The sequence below is a fragment of the Biomphalaria glabrata genome, chromosome 6 (genome assembly GCF_947242115.1).
Source record: "Biomphalaria glabrata chromosome 6, xgBioGlab47.1, whole genome shotgun sequence".
Lineage (NCBI taxonomy): Eukaryota > Metazoa > Mollusca > Gastropoda > Planorbidae > Biomphalaria > Biomphalaria glabrata.
In genome coordinates this window covers 26,475,644-26,491,307 of record NC_074716.1, presented here as the reverse complement: position 1 = coordinate 26,491,307, position 15,664 = coordinate 26,475,644, and the positions used below count along the sequence as shown (strand labels likewise).

The window sequence follows — 15,664 nt, the reverse complement described above, 5'->3', positions numbered from 1 at the left end:
AATTGTTTTGTAAAGGGTCAATCTCTTATTCAAAGCCTCAAAAAAAAAAAAAAAAAAAGAAAAAAAAAACATTTCCGTAAAAAAAAATTCCTTTAGTTGAGTGTTCTATGGCTGTTATATAGTATTGTAGTTCACTCGATAATATGAAACCTACTTATTAATTGTTGTTTTAAATTATGTCCAATTTATATGCATACTAAATAGATTTTTTTCTCTTAAAAAAAAAAGTAAAAGTAAAAATTATTTTTTGGTAAATGTAGGACAGAACTTACATTACGTAGCAAATGTAAAAAAATAATAAACAAAAAGTGTAAAAACATTTGCATAAATATGTTACTAATATGGTAAATTGCAGTCTCCCCTACTAAAGAGCCTCCCGTGTTTGTTATTATTAATAGTGAATAGTTGTAAAAGTGGTGTATTTTTATGAAAAAACTGCTTGCATAAGTGATTTAAAAAATTAGATTTTTCGCTTTCAGAAAAGAAAAAAGTAGCCGTTGCATCAGAACTTTGAATGGATGTAAGGGAACTCGAGGTGCTGAGTTCCTTACTACATACATATGGATCGATGATCTAGGGTATGATTCTCAATTACACTTGTTAATACTTGCTTAACTCAAATACGAACACTTAGTATACATCATCTCTAACTCCTTATATTCACGAATATCGATAATACTTTAATACTTAATAATTACATCACTCTTATGAAATACACAAAACACCAGCACACTACTCAGACCAGGTCAGCTCTCCAACTGCTAGACTGACCGCTAGAAACCTAATTGTCCCCCCTTGAAAATCCCGTGATAAAACAATTCACACACCAACCCATAAAATAAACAAACACACACACAATCTCACATCTTACACACCCACGCTCTTGACAATGGACTAAAATATTATGATGTCGGATTTTCACTATCTTTTTCTAGTTTACGAGATCTAAACGGACGGATTTCGACAAGGTGGACTAGTGTTTACATTCTTTCTGTTACTTCCCAGTCAATCCCAGTCTCAAGCTGAAACGTGGCACATTCATTGACGATGACAAGAAATTAAATCAACCAAAAATTGGAGGGTACACCCGAAACATGTAAACCATACAAACCATGAAAGGTCTCTGATTCTTACCTGAGATCATGATAGAATCCAAAGTATAGGTGAGGTGTGCGAAGCGTACAGGATGACATTCATCAGTTTTCTCTTTTTTTTTGTTGGTTGTACTATAAATTCTATACATTATTTTCCTGTGAACGACTTTTATGTGGCCCTGATGTCCTCGTGATATGGCCATACAGTTTCTTCTTACGTTTTTTTTTTTGACAGTGGTCATCAGGTCATCATGGGTTTCAATGACCTTTATGATCGTGTTTCCAATTTCATTTTTGGTGATGTAGGTGATACCTATGATCCTTCTACAATATCTTGATGGCCGCGATCCTACTCTCATTCTGCAGTTAGCGTCCAGGAGTCGCAAGTAGACAAAAATGTGGCCATGGCCAAGAAGCTGACCAGTCTGATTTCAACGCTGAGGGCTATCCCTTTGTCTGTCTACTCGTCTTGAAGTAGATACTTCGGTCACTGACCATCCAAAGAGAATGCTCATTCAGGATTTTGAGAATTCGTTTTTCATCCCAAATCTAAATAAAGCCACATTTCCAAGATTGAGATCATCAAAAGGAAGGAACTATATATTTTTTTTAAAAGTCAATCTAATTATGACTAATGTTCCAGAGCAATTATGAAATTACAGCCGACATCTCAACAACCGGTTCTAATGAATAGTAAATTACAGCCGACATCTCAACAACCGGTACTAACGAATAGTAAATTACAGCCGACATCTCAACAACCGGTTCTAATGAATAGTAAATTACAGCCGACATCTCAACAACCGGTTCTAATGAAAAGTAAATTACAGTGACATCTCAACAACCGGTTCTAATGAATAGTAAATTACAGCGACATCTCAACAACCGGTTCTAATGAAAAGTAAATTACAGCCGACATCTTAACAACCGGTTCTAGTACATTACTGCTTGTAGAGAATATTGACCACGTCGATTGTGCCCTTTTGAGCGCTCCCCCCCCCCCCCGAAAAGGGAAAAGACTCTATTAGTTTTGTGTGGTCTGTCCGTCACGTTTAGATTTCGTAAACTAGAAAAGATGTAAAAAATCCGACATCATAATATTTTAGACCTTTCAAAGTTCTAATGCAACGGTTACTTTTTTATTTTCTGAAAGTGAAAGATTTAATTTAAAAAAATCAACTATGCCAGCTTTTTCATAACAATACACCATTTTTACAACAATTTACTATTGATAGTAACAAAAACAGGAGGCTTCATAGCTGCACATCGTATAGAGTGATCAGATTCTCTGCAAAAAAAAAAAAAAAAAAAATTTTTAAACTAATGTATTGCTAAGTTATGTTAGTTCTGTCATATTAACTACTACATTTACAAAAAAAATTGTTACTATTTTTTTCACAGAGAAAAAAATTATTTAATATTATGCATATAACTGGAATATAATTTAAAACAACAATTAATAAGTAGTTTTTCATATTATCGCGTGAACTACAGGATACAGTCTCTAATGATTTAAAAAATATTTTTTTTTACAAAATGTTTTTTTTAATGAGGCATAGAATAAGAGATTGACCCTCTACAAACCAGTTCTCTCTCTCTGTGCTGTTTCGCTGAAGTCGCAAGTCACACGGCAGTTCTGATTCAATCGCCGACTGGTGCGATCTGCGCGTCATAGAAAGGAGGGCGCTCTAGGTTGAAATTCGACTCCCACCTTTACTCCCACGCCTCACCAACACTACCCGCGACTACCCGCCTGGTACTCACCCATGAGAGAGACTCGTCTTAGTTTTTTACATTTCTGGACAGTCTCTTGTACACAATAAATAATAATATCTACATATCAGCTTGTTTCAAGGATAAACTGAGACATTTATTTGACACATTTTTTCTTCTGTTCCAAAATAGTTGAAAGGAATACAAGACTCATAGAATGTGAATCAGTTATTGTGTATCTTGTGCCTTTGTTTGACAACACTTATATAAACATAGTGGGGATATTTCTAACTATTGTAAAATAAAATACTAGATCAGTAAGATTAAAAAAAACAACAACTCAGTCAACTATATTGAAATTAATATTTCGAACGATTGTTCGATCATATACATTTTTCGATCTAATTACATTGTTCGATCTAAATACATTGTTCGATCTAAATGCATTGTTCGATCTAAATACATTGTTCGATCTAAATACATTGTTCGATCTAAATACATTGTTCGATCTAAATACATTTTGTCTTCAATTGAAGGTCTAAGTAAAGAACAAGACGTTGTATAGGATTCATTGTCGCATTCTCACGGACAGAGCGATCCCATTCATTGTCGCATTCTCACGGACAGAGCGATCCCATTCATTGTCGCATTCTCACGGACAGAGCGATCCCATTCATTGTCGCATTCTCACGGACAGAGCGATCCCATTCATTGTCGCATTCTCACGGACAGAGCGATCCCATTCATTGTCGCATTATCACGGACAGAGCGATCCCATTCATTGTCGCATTCTCACGGACAGAGTGATCCCATTCATTGTCGCATTATCACGGACAGAGCGATCCCATTCATTGTCGCATTCTCACGGACAGAGCGATCCCATTCATTGTCGCATTCTCACGGACAGAGCGATCCCATTCATTGGAAGATAGTATTATCACGGACAGAGCGATCCCATTCATTGTCGCATTCTCACGGACAGAGCGATCCCATTCATTGTCGCATTCTCACGGACAGAGTGATCCCATTCATTGTCGCATTCTCACGGACAGAGCGATCCCATTCATTGTCGCATTCTCACGGACAGAGCGATCCCATTCATTGGAAGATAGTATTATCACGGACAGAGCTATTCCATTCATTGGAAGATAGTATTATCACGGACAGAGCTATTCCATTCATTGGAAGATAGTATTATCACGGACAGAGCTATTCCATTCATTGGAAGATAGTATTATCACGGACAGAGCTATTCCATTCATTGGAAGATAGTATTATCACGGACAGAGCTATTCCATTCATTGGAAGATAGTATTATCACGGACAGAGCTATTCCATTCATTGGAAGATAGTATTATCACGGACAGAGCTATTCCATTCATTGGAAGATAGTATTATCACGGACAGAGCTATTCCATTCATTGGAAGATAGTATTATCACGGACAGAGCTATTCCATTCATTGGAAGATAGTATTATCACGGACAGAGCTATTCCATTCATTGGAAGATAGTACTATCACAAAGAGAGCTATCCCAATCATTGGAAGATAGTATTATCACGGAAAGAGCTATCCCAATCGTTGAAAGATAGTATTATCCCATTCATTGGCAGATAGTGTTATCCCAGTGATTTCCAGTCATGAATGCAGTCCAGGATGTTACGGAAACTGCCAAGAGAAGACTGGCTTTTCAGAAAGCTTTTAGTCAAGAGGTAAGTTCAAGTCTCATGTTGTTTGGTTTGCATGCTGCAAGAGCTGTGTTGTAACTACCGAGTGTAGAGACGTGAAGTGCTCGAGGAATTAACCGGAAGTATGCACAAACCACAATGTAAATATATTTCAACAATGAAGTATTTCAAATCTTACTTCAAAGAACTGGAACGTTTCATGAGTAGAAATAAAAAAGAACAGTACACAACTAAACACTATGATGAAACAGAATAGTTTCCAAACAGAATAGTTCCCAAACAGAATAATACACAAACAAACAACAACAACAAAGCTTAAATAAGGGAAAGAACTTTAGATTTTCAGCCACATATCTCAATACCGTAAGATTTAATTACCCTTTTAGATATCAGACAAAATTAATTAATTAACACTAATTAAAGAATTAGTCTGTTAATTGTTTGATTGATTCAAGTTTTGTAAGAGACAATGAAATAATAATGCAGGGAAGTTTCAACTTGATCTGAGAACGGGAAAAGAAAGCAATAACGTGAACAACATTCGTACCAGACAGACAGACAGACAGACAGAGTGAGTTGATGTCAGTTTTGTAACAAAGCCATACCAATATATCTTAATGCTTCCGAATGTCACTTTAAGGAACCTATAACAAGCCTAAATAAAATAAGTTTTACTTCTATTTATGGTCTTTTTATTTTATTTTTATTTTTATGTAATGATAATATTTTAGAATATTCATCTTTCTGTCTTTTTGTCTCTACACCACGTGACCACTTCGTTTCTGTAGTCCCGAGTTAGAAATAGCAGTACGACACCACAGACTTTTCAATTGACTTCAAAAACAACAACCCATGACCAGTGCGCTTGGTTTAAAAGAAGACAAGATTAATTGAAGCAATCACAAAAAACAGTTTGTGAACAACAAAACCAAGAGTCTAGGTAGCAGACAGGTTTTAGTGCGTGAACAATGTACATTGTATGATTTTAATTCATCTCAATGCCTCACACAATAGTCACAAAGTTAAAGGTGTTGAAGAACGCAGATAAAAAATTGGTGAAATGCCTTTCCAAAACCCACACGATTCTTAAAGACAACCTGCACCCATGAAACCGCTGATAACATCAGATCTGGACGAAGTGGTCGTCTCCTTCCCATTAGGCCTAAAACAGAAAGATTTAAAAACTCCTTCATCCCACTTTCGGTCAGAGTGTTACAAGATCATCTGTCGTCATCGAGAAGTTCATAGAAGTCTAATTTATAAAGCGCTGGTTGTGAGTGTGTATGTGTTTCGTGTGTGAGTGTTGTTCGTATTTGCATCTATAATGTTATTGTACAGTAGTTACGCCGAGGTGGTCAATTGTAGTCAAACTGAATTTCCATTTGATTGGAAGAATACAAATTATCTTATCTTATCTTACCTTATCTTAAATATTGAATCATTTATTTCCAGATGAAATTTAGCACAAAGTGGTCTGGCTGGTTGGAAGAGCACCTCACTAATTTCGCGAATGTCGAGGGTTCGATCCATTTCTCGCATTATTATTTCCTTTATTTTTCAATGACGAAATATGAATGATTAGCATACTACGGTATATAATTTGAACATAAGTAGGCATTGGTCACAAATAAATTACTTGTTTGTAATCATAAGTACAAAAGTTGTACATCTACAATCAATGCCAGTTAACGGAACCACATCGAGATGAAATAACTTATCTGACCAATTACACGAACATTGTATGAATTACACGAAGAATTAGCAACATGCGAATAAGATTCTGTTCCAATTAACAAGTATCCAATTAACCAGATTCGACTATAAATAGTTGCTTTGAAAATTTAAAAAAAAGTTTAATTTAAAAAATAAACAAGTAAATATAAAAACACTTTTAAAAAAAGCTATCTAAGGGGAATAACTCCACATTTAAAGCCATACCTGGTCTGCCTGCTTCAAATTGTTATCCATAGTTCTCCCATTTTCCACTCACTGATCCAGTTGAAACTCTGCACAAATTATTCATTGCCCTTAACAACGCACGACTCAATCAAACAATTTACTTATTAATTAATCAGTTAGTGGTAACTAAATAATTTTGATTGATATAGGAAAACGGAAATAAATCTTACAGTATTTAGAGATATGGCTGACAATGTGCAGTTCTTATATATTCTTTGTTTTTATATTATTTAATTTGCATTGGGTGACATCTTGTTGCTTTGAACTCATGCCTTCTGACGATCGATGTTTTGTAGTAAATAAATCTTAGCATTATACTCTTTTGGGGTCACGGTGGCTGAATAGTTAAGAGCTGGGTTCGAATCTCGGTGAAAACTGGGATTTTTAATTTCGGGATTTTTTTAGGGCGCCCCTGAGTCCACTCAACTCTAATGGGTACCTGACATTAGTTGGGGAAAGTAAAGGTGGTTGGTCGTTGTGCTGGCTACATGACACGCTGCTCGTTAAGCGTCGGTCAAAGAAACAGATGACCTGAACATATCACCTGCCCTATAGATGAACATATCACCTGCCCTATAGATGAACATATCACCTGCCCTATAGATGAACATATCACCTGCCCTATAGATGAACATATCACCTGCCCTATAGATGAACATATCACCTGCCCTATAGATGAACATATCACCTGCCCTATAGATGAACATATCACCTGCCCTATAGATGAACATATCACCTGCCCTATAGATGAACATATCACCTGCCCTATAGATGAACATATCACCTGCCCTATAGATGAACATATCACCTGCCCTATAGATGAACATATCACCTGCCCTTTAGATGAACATATCACCTGCCCTTTAGATGAACATATCACCTGCCCTATAGATCGTAAAGTCTGAAAGGGAACTTGACTTACTTTACTAATATGCTCTTTCATTGAGTGCATTGTAACAAATTACATTTTGCCAAGTTTCCAAAGTTCCAATCTCCTTATGTCTGAACAAAACAGATCTTATTGTCATGAAGAGTTGGATAAATCAGAAAACTATTTTGTTTTTAGAGTTACACACTCTTGCATTACATTATCTAACTACACTATTTCTTAAGTATAGAAAATTGCATATTTCAGAATGGAGTAATGTAAACTTTTTTTTTTGTTTTTGTTTTCCTAGTTCACTGTGTAGGTTACTGTAAATTCACTGTGTAGGTTACTGTAAGTTCACTGTGTAGGTTACTGTAAGTTCACTGTGTAGGTTACTGTAAGTTCACTGTGTAGGTTACTGTAAGTTTTCTACTTCTCAGCTATCCAAAAATTCAAAATAAAAATGTGAATTTCTTAAAAAAACAACAACAACAAAAAAAACCCACTACATTTGTTAACTATAGGCTGGTAAACACACATTTTGTACAATGTAGTAGAGCCTCCATCTGCAATCAACAATTAGTTTCAGTTTATGATTTAAAACAAAATATCCATAATGAGGACCCTGTCCTTCTTTCATTATTTTGTCTTGGCCAGTGGCGTAGCTAGGGTGGGGGGAGGAGGTGGGAGAATTTGAAGATCCCCCCGGGCCCCAACTTGAGGGGTCCCCCAAATGAGTGTCCGAAATTTGTTTTTAAATAAATTAAATATTACGTCACTGCCATGTAATCTTGCTTCTCACGTTCTTATATAAGTTAGTGACCCCTGTATGTCTTCCACACAGATTATTAACACTTTCCGTGCGGGGTTACTCTCAATTTCAAGGAGTAGCTTCCATAGCGCTGACTAGTGGCGCGTTACTCTCGGGAAGTAACTTGGTAAATAGTGTAGTTTATTTCATCATCCTTATCATTTAAGAAGAAACCTGACAAGAGCACTGAAAACAAAGGAGACCATGAATGTGTCGATGAAAAGTCTCACTATTCAGATGATTCATACAAAGATACAGCAGTCGAAGAAGTGAAGATGTTTCTTGATGAGAGAAGTAGTGCTGAAGAGACTCCAGCGGAATACTTTTTACCAGTCAGAGAAAACATCTGAAGTAAGTGATGATGAGTCAAGTGATGGTCTTTCAAAAATCACTTTCTCCAGAAGTGGAAGAAGCTGTAATTAAGTACAAAGACTTCGGATAGATCCAGCCTGGAATTTTATCTGAGAAACTGCGAGCAAAGATTGTGTCAAAGACAGGGGCGGACTGGGTATCAAAATCGGCCCGGGCATTACCATATAAACCGGCCCACAAATAGCATGTCATATATTTTCGGTGTGTGTGTGGGGGGGGAGGGATTTTAACCCCTCTCCGCAATTTATATAAATATATATATTATTGTGTGTGTATATGTAATTAATCTTCATTACATTCTGATCTTTCATTTTTTTAAACGTTTTTTCTACTCTAGAATACGCTCTTCTTATAATTAGTGAAAGGTAGTACACACCACCAAGGGACACCTAGGAAGTCTGGGGGAGCGCCGTAAGCTTTCCGTTATTTTAAGCTTTAAAAAATGCATATTCTGAGGTATCTACAGTGCAATTAGCCTGCTACTCTTCCGCTAAAAAAATCAAAAACTAAATCTTCTATTTACTGGAGTCCAGCGACAGGTAGAAAATGGTAAACTGCTTTAGTTTTGTACTAAAGGGGGGGGGGAACCACAAACCCCTTTTGGCTACGCTCATGAACTTTGGTGACTGTAGTTTGCTTAAGTTGGCTGCACTGAGGAAGTAAGTAAAGTTTCCCTTTCAGACAATGAGGTCTGAGGCAAGTGATAGTTTGAACTCCTCCCCTCTCGTCTACGCCCTTGTGCTTTATCTTAGGTGTACGCCTAATTCTATTCAAAATATACAAAGCTTGATAACGCATCGAAAACTGGATGTATGCTTTCGTAGGCTTATATAATGTGTTCTATTTATACATGTATGTAGTCTGAAAACTATAAACACTGCAATAGCAGCCTTAATGAGTTTGAAGCTTGTTGGTATTACTTATAGATTACAGACTGTTCTTCAAAAAAATAAAATAATTAGGTCGTACGCATTTCACGTGTCAATCTAGTCATGTATGTTGATCTGTGACTTAAAATATGCTAAATCATTGGTTTTCCTGGCTGACTCAGGCAAGCCATTCTTTTAAAGTGATATCACCACAAATACAAAACTATGGGTCTATCGGTCATCCTCCCTACATTGCTCTATGCCTCAGAAACATGGATAGTGTACAGTTAACATGCAAAGAAACTGAATCACTTCCACATGACATGTCTGTGAAAAATACTGAATGTCAAATGGCAAGACAAAATACCAGATACTCAAGTCCTTCAAAGGCGAGTCTGCAAAGCATCCACACAATCCTGATGAAGTCCCAGTTGCGATGGGCAGGACACGTATGCAGAATGAAAGACCACCGCATCCCTAAACAACTCTTGTATGGCCAACTAAGCGAAGGAAAGGTGGTCAAAGAAAGCGCTTCGGGGACATCTTCAAAGCTTCTCTGAAGGCGTTCAGCATAGACACAGCCACCTGGGAGACAGAGGCACATGACAGAGCATCATGACGTCGCGCTGTGAAAACCGGCGCACAGGTTGCTGAGGAAAAGAGAACAATGCTGGCAGAAGAAAAACGCCAGAGAAGAAAAGCAAGGCCAATGACACTAGCTCCAGCTGGAATAACCTGCCCAGTGTGCGGCCGAACATTCCGAGCTCACATAGGTCTCACCAGCCACACGAGGAGACATAAAACCCCAGTGCAAAGCCCTCAGCCTCCTGGATGACAAAGTGGTCATAATCGAACTACAATGGACGAACTATATATATATATATATATATATATATATATATATATATATATATATAGAGAGAGAGAGAGAGAGATAGATAGATAGATAAATCTATATATATTCCTTTAAAATATAAGAGAAAGCAGAACGGTTAGAGAGGTACTTCTAAATGTGAAAAGTTCTGGCTTCGTCCTAGTACATTCTTAAAAACGCGATTTGTATATGAATATATTATTTAAAATATAAATGATTCTAAATCTCCTTTCATTAAATATCGGATGTGACAGCGCTATATAAATTATTTTAATTATTGTAATAATTTTCATTATTAATGACTTCATACTAAGCATAAGTTTGCCATTAATCATAATGGTAAGAGGGTGATTTAGATCTAGATTTATGTTTTAATTAAACATTTTTTTTGTAAGCCTTAAGTGTAGTATTTTTAGATCTATGTTATTACAAATAAACAACAAGAAACTTACTTTTTCTTTTCAAATCGCAGAAAGTAGAACTTTATACCCATATTGAGCAATGAATAAGTTGGGTGGTTTGCAATTTCGCGGCTGTGTGTATGTGTTAACTTCTATTAAGTTTTGTTAAAGAGCTAATTGTCTCCCCTTTTGCCGCGTTACATCAATGTTTTCTAACTTATCCTCTCCCATCCCTCTTTTTCGTCAACCTTCATGGAACCATCAGAAGACGGGGAGGGAAGAAGCAAAACAAAAATGGGAGTGCCATCAAAGGCCCATGCCGACCAGCAAAATGATCAGGCCAAACACAGTCCGTAGACATCAAGGCCATGCCGCTTGAGCATAGCAGAAAGTACGGTCTAACGTTTTACAAATGATAATACGTACAGTGTTTAGTGTAATTCTTAAAATTATATTCTTGTTGAATTTCAAACAAAATTAATTGTAATAATAATTATAAAAAAAACAACAACATCAAGAAAACGTGTTTGGGCCTTTGTGTCTTGCTGCTGTCACTTTTTTTTTTAAGTTGTCTGCATTGAATTTTTTTTTTCTTTGATCGCGACCAGACCGGCCCATTTGGTACCGGCCCACCGGGCATTTGCCCCTTTGCCCATATAGCCAGTCCGCCCCTGGTCAAAGAGTAGCTTATTTTTCCAAAACAAATATGAACGGTATTTGTTTCCAGTAGGAGGAGAAATGTACAACCGATCTTGGCTCCTCTTCTCTCCACACTTGGGATGTCTGTTTTTTTTTCTCGTCAAGGACAGGTAACCCTAATTGTTCGTTACTTGGATGTTGATAATTTCGAAATAAAAGAGTCATTCATTGGTTACTTTGAAATTTTGAAACCTGATGGACAACATTGTGAAGAACTTGTTCTGAAAACTCTTAAAGACATTGGACTGGACTTTGATCGTGTGCAGCTGTCAAACCTATGATAACGCAGCTACAATGAGTGGCCGTGTGTCTGGCCCTTCAGAAACGTCTCTTAGACAAATCCAAAGGCACCATTTCTGAACTGTGATAATCACTCTATGAACCTGGCAGCTCTTCATTCTACTGAGAAAGATCCAGCAATTGTCACCTTTTTTTTTGGAACTGTACATGAATTGTTTAACTTTTTTTCCAACTCACCCCAGAGATGGGCCAAACTGAAGAAGTTGGAGCCTGAAGTTTAAAAAAGGAGAGTAATACAAGTTGTCAGCAAAGAGAAGCTACGTCGGCAGTTTACTTGCATCTCGACAAAATCATCAAGCTGTTGGAGAAACTTTCTGAATCAACAACTGAAAGAATGGACACTAGAAGCAGTGCACAGAATCTTCTTCATGCAGTGGGACATTATGAGTTTTTTGCTTATCTGGAATTCCGTTCAAATCTCCTGCGCTCAATAAATATAGTTTAGAAGAAACTACAAACGTCTGAACTGTACATAGGGACGTTGCTGAAGAAATTAAAACCTTTTCATGCTTTCTGCAAAATGATGAGAAACGGACGAATGTGAGCACCCAATCCATCGAAAAAGCAAAAGAAGGTAGCGAATGCTATGGATTTCATGTTATGATGTAGGATGAAGGACAGATTCAAAAGGCTGGAAAACCATGTGGACCCTTTTGGGTTTGTTCATGAACCAAGACACCTCTGGAGTCTATGGATGATGACACGCTGATGAAAATCTGTTACTTTTCCTGTTTGTTACAGCCAAATCGCTTGTTCAATGATGTCATTGATGCACGAGCACTTTTCATCCACAAACCAGTGCTACAATCATCAATTGACATATTGAGGAAGCTGGCTTCATATGGTAATAATGTGTGCTCAAACCTTACAACCTCATTTCAAATACCGCAAACTCAGGCCACTTCCATTTAGTCATGTGAGAGATCATTCTCAAAGCTCAAGTTTATCAAAAACTATCTCAGGAGCACAATAACGCGAGAAAGGCTTATCATGGCTTTAGTGTGAGTGGAGTCACAAATACTAGACAGTATCGATGTAGATGATGTTATAGATGCCTTTGCTGCACAGAATGCATGACGTGAAGCGATATGAATTGGGATTTGTCACTTGTGCATTATTTCGCCAATAAACAACGGTATTATTAATTAAAAGAGTTTTAATGCTTATTTCTTGTTAATTTTACTAACATACTGTACCAATTTAAATGTAGGCTTATATATTTATTAAGATTTCGAATGTCAAAATGCAAGGGGCCCCCAAAGAGGTCAATCCCCCCGGGCCCCCAAATCTCTAGCTACGCCCCTGGTCTTGGCTGCTCGATCTCAATGTTGAGCCAGGAAACAGGAAGTACACCTCTTGAAGAACGTTCCAGAAGCTCTTGTAGTGTTTGAGTTTTTTCCCCCAGTATCATTCTGTTGAGCAGATCAAACAAAACGTTCTGGAAGTGGATTTATTGACATGCAACAACAAGTTTCTTGAGATGTCGAGCGCTTTGAGTACAGCCGTGTGTGTTGAGAGACTTTCTTCTCTGTCCAATCCTGCAGAAGATCGAAATAATTATTGATTAGCTCTATTGATTCTTAGTTGATTTCAAGAAAGATTCCAGTTAAAACTTCGATACGTAAATGAAACATTTTCTTTCCATAAAATCTTCACACACACACACACACTTATGCGCGCGCACTCTATCTCTCTCTGTCTCTCGCTCTCTCTCTCTCTCTAATAGTAGGTGAACAGTGAAAAAAAACTTATTCAGGTGTGGGCCCAAATGTAGGCACCATCCAGAGGAAACAATGTTTTTCATAGAGAATTTTAAAGAATTGAACAAAAACGTTTGGTTTGAGGTCAAGTGATATTTCTCTTCGCTTCGATCTCATTTCGATCAGACGTTTGTCTACTTTTGATGTTTCACAAGCTGGTCAGGCGTTTAACACAAGAACAAGATTTAATGCTAAGAGTTTTTCCTCATGTTACAAAATTCAGGCTTTGAGATAACCAACATCATACAAATTACTTCCAAAAATTTTATTTTATAAAATCGAAAACATACGTACGATATTTACTTCAATTTATGATTTTATTACAAAATCTTCAGCAACACTTTAATATGTGTCTTTGTTGTACTTAAATATTTGACAAGATCAAGTACAAGTTTTTTAAAACTCTTATTAAATAAACACCACTTTTTTAGGCAATTAAAACACGGTTACAGAAGGCAGTTTGTGTGGAAACACAAACTCAAAATCGGCCCCCGAAGTGGTCCACCCAGGCAGGCTTCAATATTTTCAGAAAGAACATCCGAATGAAATTATATCAAAGACAAATGAGAGATAAGAATGGAGAAAGAAGGTTAACAGATCTTGTGTAGTGCCCCAACAGTCCACCACATCAAAGGATAGGTGAAAGTGAATGTAAAGTTAGATGTAAACCTGGCCTAACTAGTTCCCCTTTCAGACCTTGTGGTCTATAGGGCAGATGATGTAAAGTTCATCTGTTTTTGTGGCCTACGGTTAACGAGGGTGTCATGTAGCCAGCACAACGACCAACCGCCTTTACTTTTCCCCAACTAATGTCAGGTACCCATTAGAGCTGAGTGGACTCAGAGGCGCCCAAAGATTCCAAAAGTTAAAAATCCCAGTCTTCACCAGGATTCGAACCCGGGACCCCAGGTTCGGAAGCCAAGCGCTTTACCGCTCAGCCACCGCGCCTCCCCTGGCCTAACTGATGTCTTATAATTGATCTAATTTTTTGAAAAAGGCTCAATCTTATTCTAATCCTGAAAAAAAAAAATAAATAAGAAAAATAAGTTCCGTTACAAAAAATAAATGTTTCAGGAAAATAAAATTTATAAGATTACTATTCGTTTTAAATTAGGTTTATCTTATAATGCATACTAATTAGCTTTTTCTCTTTAAAAAAAATACTTGCATAACTGATTTAAAAAATTAGATTTTTCGCTTTTAGGAAAAAAAAAAGAAGTAGCCGTTGCATCAGAACTTTGAATTGTCTAAAATATTGTGATGTCCGATTTTCAATATCTTTTCTAGTTTACGAGATCTAAACGGGACGGACGGACAGACGGACAGACGGTCAGACGGTCAGACGGACAGACGGACAGACGGACAGACATTTCACACAAAACTAATAGCGTCTTTTCCCCTTTCGGGAGCCGCTAAAAAAGACACTTATCAACTGAATGTTAGACTGCATTGATATTAGTTTTCAATAAGTCACTTTAAAGATCAGAAAATTATGTGAATTTGACTGAATTTATGTTCTACTATAAATGACATGACATTTCGTTTCTCTACATAAAGTTGGTTTAACATGATTTAATAAATGGCATAAAATTTAGTTTCTCAATGTACACTGAGTCTCACAGAATATCATAATATTTAATACAACGTTTTCTGAATTTTTGTTTAGCACGGCGGTTGGCGGAAGAAAAGTTTAATTGCAGACGCCAAATTTGAAACAGCCGCCAATAAGGAATTCAAAAAACAAGAAAGACGTCTCAGTAAGACTGACTCGTTGGGGGATCAGGAAGGTTTCGCCCCTGCGATGTCCCCCGATGCTCTGCCTGAAGATTTTGCAGCCTTCAATTTGTTGGTCACCCTAAAAGAAGGCGCCATCAGCTTGACCAAAGTGATACGTTGTTTTGAGGTAGGTGCCTTACATTTGCAGCCACATTTTTTTTTTACAAGCTCTGTGCTCAAATTTGTTCAGACGATCACTTTGTGTTATGGTCTCTAACAAAATGTTGAGAGTTGTCTTTTCTTTGGTTATGGTCTCTTACAAAATGTTGAGAGTTGTCTTTTCTTTTGTTATGGTCTCTTACAAAATGCTAAGAGTTGTCTTTTCTTTTGGGACTTAGAGCTCCAGTCCTTTAACTTCTATGTATGTCTTCTCTGGACGACATCATCGTTTGATACGGAATAAAAAGTACTTAAACGATATTGTACTTACTACTACTATTCAAGGGTAAATAATTGTAAAAAAAAAGTTTACAAACTGAA

General features: G+C 37.0%; 1 protein-coding gene across 3 annotated transcripts in view; it reads left to right on the top strand.

Moving 5' to 3' along the window:
- Positions 1 to 15,664, top strand: part of LOC106070594 (tyrosine 3-monooxygenase-like) — a 75,532-nt gene that overhangs the window by 23,604 nt on the left and 36,264 nt on the right. Inside the window, exons 1-2 of one of the 3 annotated variants that reach the window (XM_056033773.1) lie at positions 2,820 to 4,519; positions 15,075 to 15,311. In XM_056033773.1, the coding sequence (XP_055889748.1) occupies positions 4,448 to 4,519; positions 15,075 to 15,311 (309 nt within the window). In that variant the 5' untranslated portion in view covers positions 2,820 to 4,447. Of the gene's footprint in view, positions 1 to 2,819; positions 4,520 to 15,074; positions 15,312 to 15,664 lie in introns of those variants that run through there. The other 2 variants (XM_056033772.1, XM_056033774.1) reach the window with 2 other exon arrangements.